Source organism: Rattus norvegicus, chromosome 15, assembly GCF_021556685.1.
Source record: "Rattus norvegicus strain SHRSP/BbbUtx chromosome 15, alternate assembly SHRSP_T2T, whole genome shotgun sequence".
NCBI lineage: Eukaryota > Metazoa > Chordata > Mammalia > Rodentia > Muridae > Rattus > Rattus norvegicus.
The window spans coordinates 3,856,287-3,878,236 of NC_141548.1; the positions used below are offsets into that span (position 1 = coordinate 3,856,287).

The 21,950-nt window shown below is 46.0% G+C and overlaps 1 protein-coding gene across 16 annotated transcripts in view; it reads left to right on the plus strand.

Moving 5' to 3' along the window:
* The first annotated feature begins 3,388 nt into the window (after window positions 1-3,388).
* Window positions 3,389-21,950, plus strand: part of Cfap70 (cilia and flagella associated protein 70) — a 65,609-nt gene continuing 47,047 nt past the window's right edge. For 6 of the 16 annotated variants that reach the window (XM_087585950.1, XM_087585954.1, XM_087585958.1 and 3 more), the window contains exons 1-7: window positions 3,389-3,771; window positions 6,907-7,006; window positions 7,690-7,876; window positions 15,863-15,961; window positions 16,141-16,220; window positions 19,500-19,679; window positions 20,407-20,589. In XM_087585950.1, the coding sequence (XP_087442076.1) occupies window positions 6,944-7,006; window positions 7,690-7,876; window positions 15,863-15,961; window positions 16,141-16,220; window positions 19,500-19,679; window positions 20,407-20,589 (792 nt within the window). In that variant the 5' untranslated portion in view covers window positions 3,389-3,771; window positions 6,907-6,943. The remainder of the gene's footprint in view (window positions 3,772-6,906; window positions 7,007-7,689; window positions 7,877-15,862; window positions 15,962-16,140; window positions 16,221-19,499; window positions 19,680-20,406; window positions 20,590-21,950) is intronic. The other 10 variants (XM_087585947.1, XM_087585951.1, XM_087585953.1 and 7 more) reach the window with 3 other exon arrangements.

Consider the following 21,950-nt stretch of genomic DNA (forward strand, 5'->3'; position numbering starts at 1 on the left):
CTGGCCCTCGTGGTAACCAGCATGTCCCTGAGACCATCGAGAGCTTAACTGGAAGCAGGGGAAAGCTCCTCCTCTTCCTCCTCCTCTTCCTCCTCCTCTTCCTCCTCCCCCTCCTCTTCCTCTTCCTTCTCTTCCTCTTCCTCCTCCCCCTCCTCTTCCTCCTCCCCTCCTCTTCCTCCTCTCCTTCCTTCTCCTCCTCCACTTCCTCCTTCTTTTCCCCCCCCATAGCCCAGGTCTTTGAGTAACCTGATTACTTCTGTGTTCCTACCCAGTTCCAGTGAATGAGGAAAAAGGCAAGCACCATTTTACATTTAATTGCCACAAGGAAAATTACTTATAAAAGCCTCCGTTTTCTGTCTTTTAACAACAGATTTTATGTGTACGAGTGTTTGCCTGCGTACATGCACATGCACCCAACCACTTGCATGCCTATTTTCCTGAGGAGGCCAGGAGAGGTTTTGGAAACCCTGAAATGGAGATTATAGATGCTTGTAAACTAGCCACTCAGTGCTGGCATCGGAACCCAGGTCCTCTGTTTGGTTTATTAGAATAGAAAAGTGAAAAGCTATAGTCTGAGCTTTGATTTTAAGATAAATGTTTAAACAGTCTGGTCTCATGACTTTACAGAAACAATAAAATTGTATAATACTTCTTTAAAACCACAGTTCTTTTGACCTAGAGTGGTGGTAGTAATTTATATGTTTTTTTAAAACAAACTTATTTTTATGTGTATAATCTTTTGCCTATATGTATGTCTGGGTACCCTGCATGCCTGGTGCCTAAGGAATCCAGAAGAGGGCATCAGATATCCTGACAATAGAGTTAGAGATGGTTGTGAGTGCTGGGACTTGAACCTAGGTCCTCTGGAAGATCAAGCAGTGATCTTAGTCACAAGGCCATCTTTCCAGCTCCAAGTGTTTTTTGTTTTCTTGTTTTTGTTTTTACCTCAGTTGTGTATTTTGGGGTTTGTTTTTAAAAGATTTAATTATTTAATCTATGTGTACGAGTACACTGTAGCTGTCTTCAGACACACAAGAGGGCATTGGATCCCATTACAAATGGCTATGAATGGGGTTGGGCATTTAGCTCAGTGGTAGAGCGCAAGGCCCTGGGTTCGGCCCTCAGCTCCAAAAAAAAGAAAAGGGGAAAACAAAACAAACAAACAAAACAAATGGCTATGAACCACCATGTGGTTGCTGGGATTTGAACTCAAGCCCCATGTATTTATTTTTTTAAAGACAGTCTTGTTTCATAGTGACTGGCTTTGAAAGTTTGTACCCTTGAACAACTTCCATTTTTATGACCTTTGCCCCTAGCAGCCGTCACTGTCCTGTTAATGTGAGTTCTCTTGGACTCCATATACTTGTCATATAAATGGCCTATCTTATTTAGTTCCTTAAGTTCACAGTTCATCCTCATTATCGGATTGTTTCTTGGTTTTTGTGCCTGTCTGTTTTTGAGACAGGGTATCACAATGGAGTCCTGGCTAGCCTGGGACTTGCTGTATAGACCAGGCTGTCCTCCAACTCAGAGCCCTGTCTGTCATTGCCTCCCAGGGGCTGGGTTTGAAGGTGTGCACCCCCATGCCTGGCTCACCTGCGTTGTGGTAAATGGTGTGTGGTGGGTAGGATTTCCTTTTTTCAAAGGCTGAGTATTTCCTTCTGTGTTTACATATCACAGTTTTGTGTGTGCATACACATATACCTCCGTGTGTGTTGCTATGTAAACATTCATGAAGTATCATATATACCACAGAGTAGAGGTCAGAGGTCAACCTGGTTTTGAGACCGTCCCTTCTCAACTGCTGCGTGTGCCACCCATCTGACTGGATTTCCAGAGAATCCCCGGCCCCTACTTCCCATCTTGCTGTAATTAGCACTGGCATGATACACACGTGTTCAGCTTCACGTGAACTGCTGTGCCTTGAGTTCAGATCCTCACAGCTCCCTGGCAAGCACCTGAGTTGTTCATGTCCCTGCGATAAGCAAATTGGTTCACCAAGCTGGAGTCGGTAGATGTGAGTGTTCTTTACCTCCTTGGATTGTCTTGTGAATCCTGTGCAAGATCTGTTGGTCATGGCTGCTAGGTGTGTGCTTCTCAACTCTTGACTCATTTTCTTTGGCCTGTGTTATCTGTCCTCGTTCCTTGATACTTCTTTAGGATATTAGGAAATAGAGAAGCGTGGAGCCTCTTGACTTCTGACCAAGCAGTGGTTTTTCAAAAAATGTTTTAAATCGTGTATGCAAGTGTGTGTCCCTGTCAGGGATGTGCACATGGGTGCAGGCGTCATGATGACTAGAGGCATCAGGTGACCTGGGACCCCTGGAGCTGGAATCATAGTCACTTCTGAGCCACCCAGCATGGGTGCTGGGAACCAGACTTGGGCCTCTGCAAGAGCACTCCACATTCCTGTGGTCTGTTACACCAGCCTGTCAGCCATGATTTTGATAGCCGTTGCTTAGACCCTGGGCCCTGTACATATACTTCTGATTATATTATTACATATGGCCAGTGATGGGGCCAAACTTGGTATAGTGTATGCTTTGCAAACACAGCAAGCGTTTGGCTATGTGGCCCTATCTGGCATGCCCAGTTGAGAATCAACTTTTTTTTTTTTTCTTTTTAAGATTTTTATTTTTGGGATTGGGGATTTAGCTCAGTGGTAGAGAGCACTTGCCTAGCAAGCGCAAGGCCCTGGGTTTGGTCCCCAGCTCCGAAAAAAAGAAAAAGAAAAAAAAAAAAAGATTTTTATTTTTATCTTTGCAAGCACACACTCAAGAGAGGCCAGAAGGAGGCACTGGATTACTTGGGTCTGGAGTTACCCCTTGTGGGTACTGGGGATTGAGATTGGGCAGTTCGAAGAGTGCAAGGGCTTCTAACCACTGAACCATATCTCTAGATTCAAGAGTCAGCATGTGAGAACCGGGTATTTTGAGAAGAGATCTAAATTACCAGTTTACTTTTAAAGGGCAGAAGACTTTTATACTGTCCAGTATAGCCTCAAACAGCAACTCAAGCAATTCTTTTTTGCCTCAGACTTCCAAGTAGCTAGAACAGAGACAAGGGCCAGGGCATCCTGCTAACATGGGCGTTGTTGAGTGCTATTGGCATTTGATTAGTAAAGACTTTTTCTTTTTTTCCTTTTTCTTTTTTTAGACATCTAGGCTTCTTTCCTTAAAGAAAGCTCCTTTTAATTTTATCGTTCTATTTTTTGTGAATATTGAAATCAAGCGTTAAGGGAAAAAAAATTTAAAGGTGGAAAGTTACATTTTTACCTAAACTTGCAGAGGAGAAAAACCTAAGGGGCGTGGTTTTCAGAGCACAAACCAGTGACCTCCTTCCTCGAGACAGGGAAAACAAATTCTCGCGAGAGTTAGCTGGTTGCTATAGTTACAGAAAACAGCCGGCGTCTGTCTCAGGTAGGATAGTTATTCCCTTTCCGAGGCTATAGCTGTCACTCCCACTCCCCAGATCTTTTCTTCCAGGATTCATACCACTTTCCCTTCTGCTAAGGCCAGGTTGAAATTCTCGCTCAGCCCAAGATCCTGCTTCATCCAGAGCCGGGTCCAGTCCCATCTCCTATCCCCAAGTCGATGGTTGTGGCCCCCCTCTGAGCCTGTGACTAGGAACGGATGCCTCGTTGATCGCATGAGCAAGAGTTGGGTACTTGTGCAAGGTCACAGTTACTCAGTAGGAAAGTCGTCAATCTCCACGTCTGGGACTGTGGATCTGGTTCAGTGAAGTGTTTCCACTGCGTGCGTGGGGCGCAAGGTAAACCAACGAAACCCCACCCTCATAAACAAAACACATGTGCGGGAAGGAGAAAGGGCAGAATTCACAGCCACGGTGAATGTTCCTGAATTGGAGAGAATCTTCATCGACTAAGAAATGTTCAAAGTGAATTAGGTAGCTGTGGCGCCTGCTTTAGGAAAGATGAACAGAAGAGAGTAAAGAAGGCAAAGAATATGAAGGTTCCATTGTCTGCAGACTCTGGGGTAGGGAGGGAGGCACCCTAAGCCAGACCACAGGCTAGAGAAGCAAAGCTATCGGCTCTGCTGAGACTAGAGTGTTGGGGACATAGTAATACAGCTGAACTGCATTTCCTCTGCTTTGATCTTCCGATTTATTCTCACATCATGATGCAAACAGAGGTCATGAGATTTGCTTTTTAATCTTTGCCTTTCAGCTTTTGACTTACCTTTTTCTTTCTGCCTGGAACAGCACCCTACACTATTCTGTTAGCTCCAGGTCCCCTCCGATGAGGAGATGTCCCTGGTACACACATTCACACATGCACGCTCAGATCAAGTTAGGTACCAGCTACAGCACACCTCTGCCCGATGATGAGCTGGTAAGAAGGCAAACTTGTCGGAAACTCACTTTCCTCTTTTACCTGCGTGGCATATGCGAAGGCTTTAGCATGTACCAAGGCACAATGGAAAGCCAGTTCCCTCCCCACTCCCCAACATCTGCCTGTTACAAGGCTAGCACCTCTCAGTCTATTGACACGTCTCTCTTCCTCACTAGACTTGGGGCTTATATATTCTCTCTGCTATCCTCAGCATCTGTCCCTGTCCCTAACTTGATGAAGTTTGCTCCATTAATGATTTTGACATAAATAGAATGGATTTGAATAAAAAAAAAAGAGTCAAAAGCGTGTTAGTACAAGTTCCAAATACGCATTCAGTAAGGACATTGCCGGTGCCTCTGAGGCCCCAAAAGAGCCTGCAAAGCATTTGGGTGAAGAATCAGGCTTTTAGGAAAGGGAAATGACAGGGTGACTGTGAAACCCAAGGGCTGCAAATGGCATCACCTATCCCAGATAGACACACACAAGTCGTCCTCACAGATACGTTCCACTTCTGGTTTTAAATTTATTTTCTTTCAGTAAACACACAAAACAAATCTACGACACATCCACATGTCTCAGTCCTTGTTACTTAATTTAGATTCTTTCTCCCGTTTGTCTGACTTTCCCCTCCCCCTCCCCCTCCCCCTCCCCCTCCCCCTCCCCCTCCCCCAAACAGTCCCACTTCTGCTTTCCTGTAAAGTGTGTTTAAACCTAGGTGATACGTAGGAGAGGGGACATGAGATGTTTGTCTCTTTTCCCTTGCATCGTCCTGCTTTATCCCTCCTCCCTTCGTACCCTCTTCCTCCACACCCACTTCCTCCTCCTTGTCACGTATATATTACATATTTAAATATAAATACTTCATAGGAGAGAAAATAGACACATTTGTCTTTCTGATTCTGAGACTTTAACATAATCATATCCAATTCCATCCATTTTTTTTCTGTTGATAACATGAGTTCACTATTCTTTACACTTTATTATCTATGTAATGTATATGGTACTTATAGACTATTTTCTTCACTCATCTTGTGAGCTTCCAGGCTGGAGCCACACCTTGGCTCCTGTGAGTAGTGATACAATGAACATGATGGACAAGTGTCTCCATATACGACAGATAATATGACGATTTTATTTTTACCTATTTTTACACGTTAGGTGGTGCACAGACATATGGTCAAGCCTGGTATCCTGGGAGGTCAGAAGAGGGTGTCAGAGCCACTGGAAGTGGAATTAGAGAGAGTTGTGAGCCAGCACGTGGGTGCTGGGATGGAACCTGGGTCCCCTGGAAGAGCAGCCAGTGCTTGTCACCACTGAGCCATCTCTCCTGCCCGCCATTATTATTTTTTTTGAGGAACCTTCAGATGGATTCCCGTAATGGCCACACTGTTTCACTTTACTGGCAGTGACATACAAGGCTTTTCCTCATCATATCCCACTTTGGATTGAAGTAGAAAACCCGGTCTTTAAGAAAAAGCAAAACAAGAGATAGTGGACTATGGTTCCCTTGGCAGGGTCCTTACACAGCATTCACGAAGGCCGGCATTCCACCCCCAGCACAGCATCGTCTTAAATGATCCCAGGGAGTTCAGGGTCAGCCTCAGCTGTCTTAGTCTCTTTTCTGTTTCTGTTGCTGTGATAACATACTCTGACAGAGTGACTTAAGGCAGAAAGGCTTGTGCTTAGCCCAGAGTGCCAGGTTCTAGTCCATCATGGTGGGGAAGGCAGGCCCTGAAGCTTGGCGAACCCAGTCACACTTGTCAGAGAGCAGTGCGTGCCTGCTGCTACTGCTCAGCTGGCTTTTTCTACTCATCCAGAATCCCACGACCAGGGGATGGAGCCACCCATGGGAGGTCACTCGTCAACTCAACTAAGTCTATTCCCTTCAGGCATACAACACCAGGAGAGTACAGATTTGTCAAGCTGACAGTACTAATTATCAAAGGGCTAACCTAGGCTATATGAGATCCTGTCTCAAAACAAGCATACATTATCTATCTATCTATCCATCCATCCATCCATCCGGTAGGACAGGGTTTGTCTGCGTAGCCCTGGGTGACTGGTTTTGAATTCACTACGTAGACCAAGTTGTCCTAGAACTCACAATCCTCCAGCCTCAGCTTCCCAAGTGCCAAAAGTTACAGGTGTGTGTGCTGTCACACCTGGACAACAATTACTTGAAAATATCGATGCAGAGACATAAGTCTTTGTCGTGTTAAGATTCCATAAAGCTGGGACACAATCTTGGAAGGGAGCTTCCCAGACCGTGGGTTGAACAGTGAGCAGTGACCGTCTGCGTCGCTGCCTTCTGATCCCTTGCATTTCTTGGGCCGGTTATGGGTTGAGGAATCTTTAAGATCAGTTAGTGGACCCATGCCTGTGACAACTTCCTGAAAGTGCTTCTGGTCCAACAGCGGAGGCGGCAAACGGTGGGTTAAAACGTAGGTTAAACAGGGACAAACAGTCTGGCCTTTAATGTGTCTGCAGTTCTGTCCTGAGGTCCTGGTCATGATGTTGTTCACAAGGAAACAAACCCATCTGTTATCTTTACACAGGCCAAAGAAGACCAGAGAGACTTGACCAAGTGCTGACATGGACCAGCCGTCCAGCGCAGTGAGAACCGTGAACATTACTGTGACAAATGGATATGACTTGGTACATTGACTCTTGGAAACCCAGAGGGGGCAAGATGGGAGTTTTTGTGTGATTTTTTTTCTCCCTCTAAGCAGAGGTGCTGTGTGTTTGTAGTCTGTATTCAGCAAGTCACCATGTCACGTGTCTAATACCTGGCCTTTTGAATTAAATTTGACAGGGTTTAAACAAATCATTTCAGTTTCGCTATGTAATTTTCTCCCCCTTACCCTTTCTTCTGAGACAGAGTTTCTCTAGCCGAGTCTCCCACAAATTCACAGCAGTCCTCCAGTTTCAACCTCCCAGATGCTGAAATTACGGCACGAGCCACCCATCTGAGTTAGAATTCCTTTCCTACCTTTATTTTTTCATCATTCTCTCTCTGAGTAATTCCATTTTAGGATTTCAAATAATAGACCTGTAGTAACCGCTAAGAATTAGGTGAATAATGAAATGGGGGAATATTCAACGTCCTAGAGCTTACAGAGCTGTTGTTTAAAAGGGCACAGTTAATAAATCGTTTAATAACACACATATAAACGTATATATGTGTATACATATTCACAGAAGCATAAAAATGTGTTCTGAAATGTTAATGTTCCCGCACAGTAGAACCAAGCCAGAGGATTTTATCCCTGTGTAATTTTTTTCTCACTTTTTAAAGATGCCTGTCATTTGAAACTGTAATGTGATGTTTGTCCCCACAGAAAGGCTTCAAAGGAGACACCCCAGTTACTTTTGTCCGTGCAGAATTCAATCAGGCAGTTCTCGGAGACTCTTCAAAAATCACTGTCTCTCCAGAAGGAACTGCAAAATACAATTTTACTTGCAACATTGACCTCAACCCAGATGGGGGAGTTACTGTAGATGACCTCGCCCACAAACCGTTATTCCGTAAGTCCCCCCTCCCCCGAACTGAGGACCGAACCCAGGGCCTTGCGCTTGCTAGGCAAGCGCTCTACCACTGAGCTAAATCCCCAACCCCTAAGTCTCATGGTTCTAAGTGAGCAACTGAGCACAGAGTCCCTGTGAAGGGAGAAGGGAGACCCCCCCCCCGACTTATTCACTTTACATCCTGCTCACTGCCCAACTCCTGGTCACCTACTCCCTCAGTCCTTCCCCCACTGCCCCTCCCCTTCTCTTCTGAGCAGGTGGAGACCCCCTGGGTATCTCCCCATCCTGGCATTTCCTCTCCCACTGAGGCCAGACAAAGCAGCCCAGCTAGAAGACCATATCCCATGTGTAGGCAATAGCTTTTGGGGCACCCCCCCCCCATCCCAGTTGTTCAGGGCCCACATGAAGAGCAAGCTGCACATCTGCTACAACTGTGTGATGAGGCCTAGCCCTGACCGTGTGTTGTTTGTTTGTTTGTTTGTTTGGTGGCAGTGGTGTTCAGTCTTTGAAAACTCCAAGGGTCCAGACTAGCTGACTATGCTAGTCTTCCTGTGGAGTTCCTATGCCCTCTGGGCCTAAATCCTTCCTCCTGTTCTTCCGTAAGAGTCCCGGAGCCCTGTCCACTGTTTGGCTGTGGGTGTCTGCATCAGTCTGAGCCAGCTGCTGGGCGGAGCCTCTCAGAGGACAGCCATGCTAGGCTCCTGTCTGCAAGCATGACAGGGTATCATTAACAGTGTCAGGGGTTGGTGCTTGTCTGTGGGATGGGTCTCAAGTTGGACTGGTTATTGGTTGTCCATTCCCTCAGTTTCTGTTCCATTCCCCATGCCTGTACTTCTTGTAGACAAAAGCAGGGAAGAATAGCATCATGCATGGTCTTTGTTTTGTCTGCCTCTGGCACCAAAGACCATGACATGCTCATTTTAATCAGTTGTTTGTTTGTTTTCTCTTCCTTTGTATCCTAATACTTATGGTTGCCAGATTTTAGGGGGAAATTACTTCGAAAAAGAAAAGCCCAAGGAACCTGATACAAGCTTTAAAATTGCCTATTGTCTATTTGACATTCAAGTCTAACTGGGTATTCTGTGTTATCAATGCTTTTGTATGCACACCATCAGGAGTGGCCATTTTCATTTGCCTCTCCTCCTAAAGGATGCCCTTCTTAAAATCAGGGCGAACTTTCAATTCCTAGAAACATCTATAGCATAGCAAATGCTCAGAGTCTTAGTGGAATGGACTGGATGGGAAGGCGGATGGTTTTCACATCTGCATTGTTCTGGTTAACAGTACGCACTGGGTATTTATAGCTGATGTAATTTGTTACAGTTGCATGCTACCTCTTCTACTGTTTTGTTTTAACCTGTTCTCTCTCTCTCTCCCCTCTCCCCTCTCCCCTCTCCCCTCTCCCCTCTCCCCTCTCCCCTCTCCCCTCTCCCCTCTCCCCTCTCCCCTCTTCCCTCTCCCCTCTCTCCCCTCTCCCCTCTCCCCTCTCTTCTCTCCTTGGCCAGCCAATTAGCTCCAGGAATCTACCTATCTCAAGATTATCCCACCCCACCCCTACCCTAACATAGAGTCTTGGTCAATGTTCTATTTCTGTGAAGAGACACCACAACCATGGCAACTCATAAAAAAGCATTTAATTGGGATTTAATTACCAACTAATCAGGAGATTAGTTCATTATCTTCATGACGGGAAGTATGGCAACACAAGGGCAGACATGGTGCTGGAGAGATAGCTGGGAGTTCTACATCCGGATCAAGAGTAAGCGGAAGGGGTTGGGGATTTAGCTCAGTGGTAGAGCGCTTGCCTAGCAAGTGCAAGGCCCTGGGTTCAGTCCCCAGCTCCGAAAAAAAGGGGAAAAAAAAAGAGTAAGCAGAAGAGAAAGAGACTCTGGGCCTGGCCTGAGCATTTGAAACCCCACGATCCTCTCCCAATGACACACCTCCTCCAGCAAGGCCTCACCTCCTACTGCATTCAAATAGATGAGCCTATGGGGGCCACATGTGCTTGCCGCAGGCTCCCAAATTTTATGTGGGTATTGGTCAGGGTTTCATACTCGCACAGTAGGAACTTTATAGACTGAGCCATCTCTCTAGCCCCATGTGTTTTAATCTGTAGTTGATTAGGGAAGGACTCTCTAGAGGACCAAAGCGGTCTATTCTAAGTTGCCATTAGCAGTGCGACCCTCGGGCTCTTATGGTTATGTCAAAGGAGGCCCAGTGTGGTGCAGAACTTCATTATGTCCTTGTGGGACCAAGTCCACCCCCACTGCATGACTAGTGGATGTCAAGGAATCAGAATTCTAGTCACTTTCCTGGTAACTGGGTGCTGCTTCCCTGAGGAGCAACAGTGAGTGGAGTAGTCAGGAGGAGTACCAGGCCTCAGTACCTCAGAGCAGTACCTCTGCCCCTTGCTAAAAGAGTATCAGAAAAAGAAAGAACTAACCAGAGCGGAAGGTAGACGTAAAAGCCAGAGTTTCAAAGGCTCCCAGGGAAAGGCCAGCTTCCAGGAGAAAGGGAAGTCATTTTAAGAAACGACAGATCTCAAACTAAGTCGCAAAGTCAGTCAGCAAATGCAACACCAAGGTAGCTGTTGGGTCACAAGTCCAATGCAAGGATTTTATTAAGAGCCAAGGGATGAGTCGTCACCGAACAATTACAGACATTCTGGGAACAAATGGGGAAAAATAGAGAAAAGATTTAGGAAAGAAACAGAAGATATAAAGAAAAACTGAACCAAAATAAAAGGACTGGGGCTAGAGGGATGGAAGGCTCGTTATGGAGGATGCCCTTGCAGAGCGCTGGGTTCAGTTTTTATGCTGGGCTAACCTCTGTAATCCATTACCAGGGAGGGGATCCAACACCTCTTCTGGTCCCCACAGACACTGGGCACACGTGTGGCACACATACAGGCAGGCAAACACCCAAACACATAAAATAACTCAAAGATATTTTAAAATTACTGTAATTGAAAAATATAACCTGTGAAAATCTGAGTGAATAGGCTCGACACTAGAATTAAGAAAACAGGAAAGAAACAGCAAGCTGGAGGTTACCTGATCTAAACCACACAGAGGACAGAGGGCAGAAATGATGAGAAATGTTAGGGCTTCTGTAACTACGACAACACACACAGTGTTAGTGTCCTTTGGACTTGACAGTGTGCACAGTGTGTTTGTGTCCTTTGGAACTACGACAGTGTGCAGAGTGTCCACGTGGAACTATGGTAGTGTGCACAATATTAATGTCCTTAGTGTCTCATGACAGGAAAAGGACGGTAGAACTGAAGAGTAACTCAGAACAATAGTGTGAAGCTTCTCAAGTTGTTAAAATCCGTTTTACTGTATTTTATGTGTGTGGGTGCTTTACCTGCGTGTACGTGTACCTTATGAATGCCCACGGCCCTTGGATCCCTTTGAACGGGAATTGTGGATAGTTCTAAGTCACCATATTGGTGCTGTGGGCTGAATCCTGGTCCTCTGGGAGAGCAGCCAGTCTCTTAACCACTGAGCCATCTCTCCTGCCGATTCCCCCTGAGACAGGGTCTCACTATGTATCTTTGGCTGGACTAGTACTAGCTCTGTAGACCCAGGCTGGCCTTAAACTCACAGAGATCCACGCACCTCTGCCTCCAGAGTGCTGAGATAAGGGCGTGTGCTACCGTGCCCTGCTTATAAGCCTGAAGTTTCAGGAAGCTGAGTGAGCTGAGCAGGAAGGAGATCCATGCTAAGAAAGTGTCACAAGCTGTGCTGGGGTGCAGACGGGCTTGAAGCATGGTTGCCTGGTGTGTACAAAGCCCTGGCTTTGATCCCAGCCAAAGCCGGGCATAGTAGTGGTACTGGATGGTTTTGTGTTAACTTGACATAGGCTAAAGTCATCTAAGAGGAGGCAAACACAGGAAAGTGCCTCAGGGGTTGGGGAAGATGGCTGAAACTGAAGGAATATATATATTGACCTAAATCAAGGCACCAAATTATGGGAGTAACAGAACCCAGACCTGCCATCTCTTGTCACCAAATGAAGCTTCGAGTGCCGGGAATGGGTTACATCTAATTGAGCTGTTGGCCAAAGGAGGCCCATGGAACACCTAAACAACCCAGGCTGATGCCGAGACTGTAGTTTGCTCTCTACAATCCCATAGCAAGGCCCCATTACTGATGACAACACCTACACAACTCACTGGACATGGAGAAGCTGAGTCGGTTCCCACATAGAGCCTTCGCCCCTCCATGCTAGCATTCTTGGTACAGGAAGGCACTCTGCACGCTACCAAAGAAGAAGCACAAACACCAACCCAGACACAAACGATTGATCTGCAAAGCTTCCCTAGCTGAAAGATATGCCAGTGCAAGGAGAGCACAGGGCTGTTGGAGTGACCAACCCATGTCTGCTTTGACTTGGGCCCACTCCGTGACATGGGACTCATGCCTGATACTGTTTATGTGACCAAGGATACGAGACTAGATAGCCCAGGGACTGCAAAACCAAGAATTACTGTTCAAAACCAAACAGATTAGCAGTAAAAAATGACGTGTAACGACATTCTGCTGTACTCATAGATCAATGCCTTACTCAGCCATCATCAGAGAAGCTTCCTCCTGTAACAGATAAAACAAATAGAGAGCCACGGCCAGGCAGTATGCAGAGTCGGGGACCTCGGGACACTGAGCCCTAGATAGGATTTCTCACCTCAAGGCTCAGGGAGTCCTGTGAAGGAGGAGGCAGACTGAGTAGGGGACTCAGAGAGGATGGCAGACACCAAGAGAGCAGGCTGTCTAAATCGAATGGATCTATGCACACGTGAGTTCAAGAGCCCCAAGCAGCATGTGCAGAGTGCTCTGCTCCAGATGGAGTCTCCCCTCCCTAACCCAGAAGCCATTTCCAGTTGATGACCACTTGCAAATGAAAAAGGATCGCATGGAGGAAAGGAACTCCTCTGAAGGGTTGGCTCCGCGCACAGCAGTGCATGGCCAGCAGGAAATGAACTCAAGGGCAGCCTTGGAGACTCACTGTCTCACAATATCATACAAGGGCCTTTTTTCTTATTCTAACGTTTTAATTTTACATTTTTTTTTTGGTTCTTTTTTTCGGAGCTGGGGACCGAACCCAGGGCCTTGCGCTTCCTAGGCAAGCACTCTACCACTGAGCTAAATCCCCAACCCCCATTAATTTTACATTTTTAACCCCACAGGTCCTTTGCCTTCCAGTTTAGCGTTTTGTTGCTGTTTTTATGAGATTGCTGGGTGTGTGAGCAAGTGTGTTTCTACATCTACAGTGGTTCCTTTTCCTTCTGCTTCTCTTGTTCTGTTCCAACATGTTAGTTATTTTATCATATTACATTACAGTTAATTATATTGTATTTATTATATTATACTCCCTTGGAAGCCTGTTTTCTAATGAGAGACAGGCGAGGGTGGATAGAGAAGTAGGGAGAAACTGGGAAGAACATGGGAGGGTGTGGTGGTTTGAATGAAAAGGGCCCCCATATGCTCAGAGGGAGTGGTACTATTGGAGGTGTGGCATTGTTGGAGTCTGTGTGGCCTTCTTGGAGGGAGTATGTCACTGGGGGTAGGCTTTGAGATTTCAGAAGCTCAAGACAGGCCCAGTGTCACTCTTTCTTCCTGCTGCCTGCCAATCCAGATGTAAATATCTCAGCTCCTTCTCCAGCACCATGCCTGCCTGTGTGCCACCGTGCTTCCTACCTAAGTGACAATGGACTAAACTTCTAAAACTGTAAGCCAGTCCCAATGGCATGTTTGGTTTTCTTTTTTTGGTTTTTTTTTTTTTGTTTTTATTTTTTTTGCCCCCCGGAGCTGGGGACCAAACCCAGGGCCTTGCACTTGCTAGGCAAGCGCTCTACCACTGAGCTAAATCCCCAACCCCTGTTTTCCTTTTTTAAAAGTAGCTGTGGGCCATGGTGTCTCTTCACAACAATAAAACACTAAGAGAGTGGGGAAAATGTGATTGGCATACATTGTATGGGGGACTCCAGTGAAAGAAAGGCACAGACAGTGACACTGGTTGCTGAGAAGGAAGCCCTCATCAGTGACTCTCAGTGATAAATGTTGGACTGAGAAGAATTAATGTCAAATACCTAAAATACAGTTTTCAAATATCTGGAAAACCAGAAAAGACAATGGTGCCACTTGGAAGGCAGAGGCAGGCAGATTTCTGTGAATTTGAGGCCAGCCTGGGGTTCAGACTGAGTTCCAGGACAGCCAGAGCATCAGAGTGATACCCTGTCTAAAGAAAAGAAAGGAAGGAAAAAAGGAAGAAAGGAGAAGGAAAGGAAACACCTCCATAAGAGGTTGTTAGCCTCTGGAGCAAAGGTTTCCCTGTGTAGCTCTCGCTGTCCCGGAACTCACTCTCCTCACCAAACTGGCATGAAACTCACACCCATCCTCTGCCTCTGCTTCCCAAGTGCTAGGATTAAAAGCATATGCCACACTGGGCTTGTGGGGTATGTTTTAAGTCCGTGATTGGTATTGGAGGGCCCAGCCCACTGTGGGTGGAGCCATCCCATGCTGGTGGTCCTGAGTTCTAGAAGAAAGCAGGCTAAGCAAGCCACAGAGAGCAAGCTATTAAGCAGCACCCCTCCATGGCCTCTGCTTCAGCTCCTGCCACAGGTTCCGACCTGTTTGGGTTCCTGTCCTGACTTTCTATGATGATGAACAGTGATGTAAAGTGTAAGCCAAATAATGCTTTTCTCCCCACGAGTTGCTTTGGACATGGTGTTTCATCACAGCACTGATAACCCTAACAAAGACACTGGGCACACTGTGGTCCCAGCACTCAGAAGTAGAGGAAAAGGGATCAGAAGTTCATGGTCATTCTTGGCTACATCGTGAGTTTGAAGAAAGTCTAGGATATGTGAGGTCCTATCTAAAATCATCAATTTCTAAAGAATGTCCACGTAACACAGTTTCACCATTAGTCCAGGCTGACCTTGAATTTACAATTCTTGCTTCCACCTCTTGAGTGCCACCACTTCTGTCAGTAATTTTTAATGACAAATATGATAGGAAGCAGCAGTTCTTTCCGATAATAAGGAATAGTAACTGTTGCCAGATAGCTATACGCATCAGTTGCCTTTGCATGTCTGTACTGCACGATTCTGAGGAGTGTCCATTCCTTACAATTCAAGACAGAAAGTTCAAAAGTCACACAGCTAGTGACTCCCACTGTCTACCAGCAGTCCCTGATGCAGTCCCCGATGTGCAGTCCCTGATGTGCAGTCCTGATGCAGTCCCCGATGTGCAGTCCTGATGCAGTCCCTGATGTGCAGTCCCAGATGTGCAGTCCCCGATGTGCAGTCCCCGATGTGCAGTCCCTGATGTGCAGTCCCCGATGTGCAGTCCCTGATACACAGTCCCCGATGTGCAGTCCCCGATGTGCAGTCCCCGATGTGCAGTCCTGATGTGCAGTCCTGATGTGCAGTCCCTGATGTGCAGTCCCTGATGTGCAGTCCCTTATGTGCAGTCCCCGATGTGCAGTCCCCGATGTGCAGTCCTGATGCAGCCCCTGATGTGCAGTCCCTGATGTGCAGTCCCCGATGTGCAGTCCCTGATGTGCAGTCCCCGATGTGCAGTCCCTGATACACAGTCCCTGATGTGCAGTCCCTGATGTGCAGTTCCTGATGTGCAGTCCTGATGTGCAGTCCTGATGTGCAGTCCCTGATGTGCAGTCCCTGATGTGCAGTCCCTGATGTGCAGTCCTGATGTGCAGTCCCTGATGTGCAGTCCCTGATGTGCAGTCCCTGATGTGCAGTCCCTGATGCACCCTCCTGGGTCTCGGTATAACTGTCACTGCTGCTGTTATTGATGTCTGTCCTGGAATTTGATCTGAAACCTCAGGCAAGCAGTCTTACCACGGTGCTCTACATCCTACATCCGAATTGACTTTCTTTGACGTAGACGTTGCCTGCTGAGGCTTCGTCATCTGATGGAGTGGTGAGGAACACTCTCCTTTTCTTTGCTTTGACTTTTCTAGTAACGGTGACTGAAGTTTTACCAAGGGAAAAGAAACAGAAAGATGAGAAGACCTTAACTCTTGGCCAGGCTGTGGTGGATCTTCTTCCTTTACTAGAAGGTCAGATGTATAATCTACCCAAAACCAAAAATAGCAAAACCCATAAAACCCTATACCCTGCAATGTGTGAAACCCAGCCTCCATGACTTTGAAAGATTTTAGTGGAAAATGAAGGCATGACTGTGCCTATAGCAACTGTGATCTGACCCTGTTTTCTTTGGCTTAACTTGACCCTACAGGAGAGGAGTCATTTGAAACGACGGTCCCATTACACCCCGTGCAGGGGTCACCCTTGGAAACTACTTTGCCAGGCTCTAAGGTAATCGGAATTCTAAGTCTTAGTGTTTCGGCCTCTCTCATAAGCCAGATATACATACAGTCCAGGTCACGTGAGTCCAATGCACTGGGCGCTTCCTCTCCCGGCACCAACGGTGCAGGTTTCTGGTGAGAGAGATGAATACAGCGAGTCCCACCCCATGGCCTCTAACCCAGTGTGATGAACTGAGAGGCAAAGAGCAGGTACGGGCTGCTTCACCCAGAGTGTGATATGAAAGGTTCAACTTCATGTATGTGAGTACACTGTCACTCTCTTCAACACACCATACTTCATGTATGTGAGTACACTGTCACTCTCTTCAACACACCATACTTCATGTATGTGAGTACACTGTCACTCTCTTCAACACACCATACTTCATGTATGTGAGTACACTATCACTCTCTTCAACCACACCATACTTCATGTATGTGAGTACACTATCACTCTCTTCAACCACACCATACTTCATGTATGTGAGTACACTATCACTCTCTTCAACACACCATACTTCATGTATGTGAATACACTATCACTCTCTTCAACACACCATACTTCATGTATGTGAGTACACTATCACTCTCTTCAACACACCATACTTCATGTATGTGAGTATACTATCACTCTCTTCAACCACACCATGTGGTTGCTGGGAATTGAACTCAGAACCTCTGGAAGAGCAGTCTTAGCTGCTGAGCCACCTCTCCAGCCCTGGAAGTGCTTCTTGAGTATGCACCCGTGGGTTGAATTATATATGAATTATGACATATTACACATATGACCGTGTACTCCCCATGTAGGCACAGCATCTTGCCTCTGGTTGGAGACTTGTCTCTTTTTTTTTTTTTTTTTTGGTTCTTTTTTTCGGAGCTGGGGACCGAACCCAGGGCCTTGCGCTTCCTAGGTAAGCGCTCTACCACTGAGCTAAATCCCCAGCCCCGAGACTTGTAATTCAATAGTACCAGCCAACATCGCGTCCGGAATTTCGGAATGTGAGATTTTGCAATGCACTGGAGTTCTCTGCCGTGACGCCCTATAAACATCTAAGACACAGCATTCTAAGCCGAGCTCGCTCTCCTCCCCTGAATGTGCTCTGTCTGTCGTCTTAGTGTCTCTGGCCGATGGTCTTGCCCGTTCCTGAAATTTCATGACAGGATCTGTGTGACAGCCACGGATTCTAAGGACCGGCCTCCAATTCCACCGGAGCAGTCAGTGCTCTTAACCTCTGATCCATCTCTCCAGCCTCCTCCTAAGCCTCTTTAAATGCTTTTTTTTTTTAAACCATTTTTCCACTCAGTGCTGCCTCAGCTTTCATGGGGTCTTTATGCACAGCCTTGGCACATGACCCCGCTTCAGCCTTCCTGTTGCTTACATAGCAACTAAAAGGAAATCTAATCACACCTTTCCCCTGCTTAGTGTGGCTCAAGTCTTATCCACTGTGTGTGTCAAGGTCCAGATTTCTTTGCAAGCAACCCACATTCCTGATAACAGGAGCCTCCCAGTTGATTGACTTGACTCATACACCCTATGCATTCTGTTCCAGTGTCCTGAACTGTCCTTACCTTCGCCTAAAGGCAGCTCACTGCTTCAGCCCCCTTTACGGTTGCTTTTCTTTGGACCTAGAATTCTTTTTTCTTTGTTTCACTTGTTGATCCAAGTCACAAACTCCTTGATATTCTGCAAAAGCTGGACCTGAAAGCATTGTTCCCTACTCTTCTCCAGCCCAGCCATTAATTATTCTCTTCCTCTCTGGTGCTTCTCAGCAACTGTATTTTGTTCAGGATTTGTCGTAACTCATTACACTGTAATTCAAGTTTCTTAATGACAGGAAATGCGTCTTCTGTCAGCATATCGTTAGTAATCAATACACACTTAAGGGACCAGTGAGATGGCTCAGTGTGGAGCACACTTGGTGCCAGACCTTGAGCTCAGTCCTCTGACCACCTACCCATTCATGTAACTAAGTAATAATTTTAAATCTATAATTGTAAGGTTATAATACACATTTAAATGTTTTTATTGTATTGTGTGTAAGAATGTTAGGTGTATACACACACACACACTCACATACACAAATACATAGATAGATACTTAAAAATATCTTATTATGGGGGCTAGAGAGGTGGCTCAGAGGTTAAGAGCACTGACTGCTCTTCCAGAGGTCCTGAGTTCAATTCCCAGCAACCACATGGTGGCTCACAACCATCTGTAGTGGGATCTGATGCCTTCTTCTGGTGTGTCTGAAGGCAGTGACAGTGTATTTATATACATAAAAATGAATAAATTAATCTTAAAAAAAGAAACAGGATTTGTAGGCATGTACATATATAATATAATAAAGAAAATATCTTATTATAAAACACTGCACTCAAATTATAATAAATAGTTATACAGGGATGGGTATGGTGATACATGTCTTCAAGTCCAGCACTTAGGAGGCAGAAGCAGGTAGAGTCCGAGGCTAGGCTGGTGTATACAGTGAGTTCCAAGACAGCCAGGGCTACACAGTGAGGCCTGTACAATAATAGTAACAACAATGACGATGATGATGGTGAGGATGGGGATGGTGATGAGGATGATGGGGATGGTGATGATGATGGTGATGATGGTGGTGGTAGTGATGATGGTGGTGATGATGGTGGTGGTAGTGATGGTGATGGTGATGATGATGGTGCTGAGGATGGTGATGATGATGGTGATGATGGTGGTGATGATGGTGGTGATAATGATGAGGTGAGGATGGTGATGATGGTGATGGTATAGAGACGACGGTGATGTAGATGGCTTATGTGTAAGGCATTTGCTATTCAAGGATGAGGGCCTACGTCCAAATTCCTAGAATCCATGGAAAGCCAGACATGGACCTTCACATCCCAGTGGAAAGTGAAAACATGCCCAAGGTTGCCCTTTAACCTTCCCGCGCTCACAGTGCCACATACATACCTGAATACATATACACATCCCATATGCACAGACCCCACTAATCATAGAATACAGGCTAGCAAAAAAAAAAAAAAAGCGCCCACTCCCACTTCGTGAGTGCCTGCTAGGCACCCAGTGTGGAGCCGTCCAGCTCCTGTGCAGACATATTTGTGTTTGTGCTTTTCCTCACTGGTTAGGATGAATGAGTCTAGCTCAGCGTAGGGGTCTCCTGTTCTCCTTTTGACTCTTCATCTCCTCCGTTTGGAGTAGCTGGCGCCATCTTGAGCAGTGGTAGATGATGATAAAAAGAATGAAGACCTATGTCACTTTTCACAAACGTTGCTTTATTTTATTTTATAGCCATGCAGTCTTGATGTGAAGGTATTTGTGACAGAGCCCTTACTGACCCCAGCCCAGGTCGCAGCAAGCAATCTCCTGAAGGTCACGCTGGAGGCGGCCTATTCCGTGCCTGAGTCCTTCATGCCAGTCGGGCCTCAGCAGAACTACATGGTTGGTCTGCAAGTCCCGTCGGTCGGAGAGGTAAAGCCCCACCTCCGATGCGTACACGGGCTGAAGCAAGCCTGGACTCTCGGCCAGGTTCCCCCTGCCAGGACTGCATGCAAACTCACTCTAGGATTTGGTTTTAGGCTTATAAATTTAACACTTTGGTTTTACATTTTCATACCTTCACATTTCACATCCCATGTAGTTTATTAATCAACATATAGTTATGCTCTGAAATAACATCATTTGAAGCGCCATGTTTTGGTATGCTTATACATGAATTATGTGACTGTTTGATGGGTTTTGTGTCAGTGTCTCATTGTGCACGGCTCTCTCTTAATTCCAGGTATTGTTTAGGTCACATTTTTAGATACAGGAACACTTAAGGCTCTAGCTGGATTCCCAAGGTGCCATAAGTTAATGTCCTGTCCTGTGCTGCCCACAGCCTGACACTGTCCACGCGCTGGGGTTTAAATGGGTCCAGAGATGCCTGACTTTCATTCCTAAAACTTTTCAAAGACTTTCTGAAAGAGTAATTTGCACTTTGCAATCTTTTCCGTCACTCAGTACCTTAGCACAAATAGAATAAAGGGCACAGGCCCCTAGACAACCAGACCATCATGGAAAGAATACCCAGAATTCCACTGGGAAGGTACCAAGCAGACCTTATCCATTCCAGAGCCCTCTGCAGGAGTCCTGACGCCTGGCGTCTCTCGTTCTAGAAGGACTACAGGCATCCTGACGTCTGCGTTTCTCATTCTAGAAGGACTACTCTATGATATTCAAGAACGGGAATCTGAAGCTCGGCGGGGAAAGAGAGCCTGTTCCCAGGCCTAAAAAATGGCCTATCGCTAACATTCTTGCTCCTGGAGCTAATAACATCCCTGACGAGTTCATTGTTGGGGGGCCCTATGAGGAAGAGGAAGGAGAACTCAACCACCCTGAGGTGAGAGAGAACATGTTTCATGTTAAATGACAAGCCCTTTGTGAATCTGAACTTTACACACACACACACACACACACACACACACACACACACACACACACACCTGTCATTTGTCAAAACTGGTTGCATGTCAAAATCGAATGTCATCTAATTCTGCAAACAGGGGAGTTTAAATCCAAATTATTCTTTATTTTACGTTTGCTTCTTTTTGAGTTAAGTATGCTATTCAGTTGTTACTATAATGAAATACTTGAGCCAATCAACTTATAAAGAGAAAAGGTTATTTTGGTTCACATTTGGAGATTTGTCTCCATGATGGATTGGCCCCTCTGTTTTGAACCCAAGGAGCCCGCCATTAGGTTTCCTTTCCTAAAGACTCTATAACCCACCAGTAGTACTACTCTCAGGTTTTTACCACAGAGGTCTTTAAGCTTCCAACCTGCAGCAATAATAATATAGTTAGAAATTAATTATACAGTTAAAGTTAAGTGTCCAGTGAGTCTTTCTCCCGTGTGTCGTCACCTTCCTGATCCTCTCCATCCTGGTCCCTTAGTTGTTATTCCCAGATGCCTCTTGTACATACGGAAGAAGGGCAGCGATGTGAAGACTAAGAGGACGAGGAAAGGGGATCAGATTTCAGAAGGACTGGCTTACTGAACCCAAGCAAGTGTTTAAAAGAAAAAACGAAAGCCCCCAGGTGGCTACGTTTACATTAGTGATCACAATGGGAAAAGCCTTTCCTTTTGATGATGATTCCAAAGGCAATGAAATAATCTTCAGGCAGCATTAGAGCAAAATCTACAGATAAATATTTTTCTTGATCCCAGAGAGATGACTCAGGGGTTAAGAGCACTGGCTCCTCTTCTCAAAGACCCAGGTTCAATTCTCAGCACCCATATTGGGGATCACAGCCATCTAACTCCAGTTCCTGCAGATCTGACACCCTCTTCTGGTTTCCCTGGGCCCCAGGCACACATACGGTGCACAGCCATACATGCGGGCAAAGCACCCACATACACTTAGTAAAACAGTTGTTTGCTTTAGAGAATCCAGACCTTCTGTAAGCATCCAGTCATATTATTTTCAGTAGGACATATCAAGAAGCCACTCCTATTTTTCTGTTTACTCCCCAGTATTGTTTGTGTCTGGGCTGGGTATAGGTTGCGCTTTCTCCCGTCAGGAGCAGGGCAATATGTCGGTTTTCCCTCACGTGTCAATAGACATTACTGTGTGCATGCTGATGCTGTGCCCGCCATTTCCCAGGCCACTGTTTAACTGGCCTTGCTTTTACCATCACCACATGAAGCGTCCATTCGTTTTCCTTTTCTGTGTGGTTTCTATAGTGTCTGACACTGAGTGGG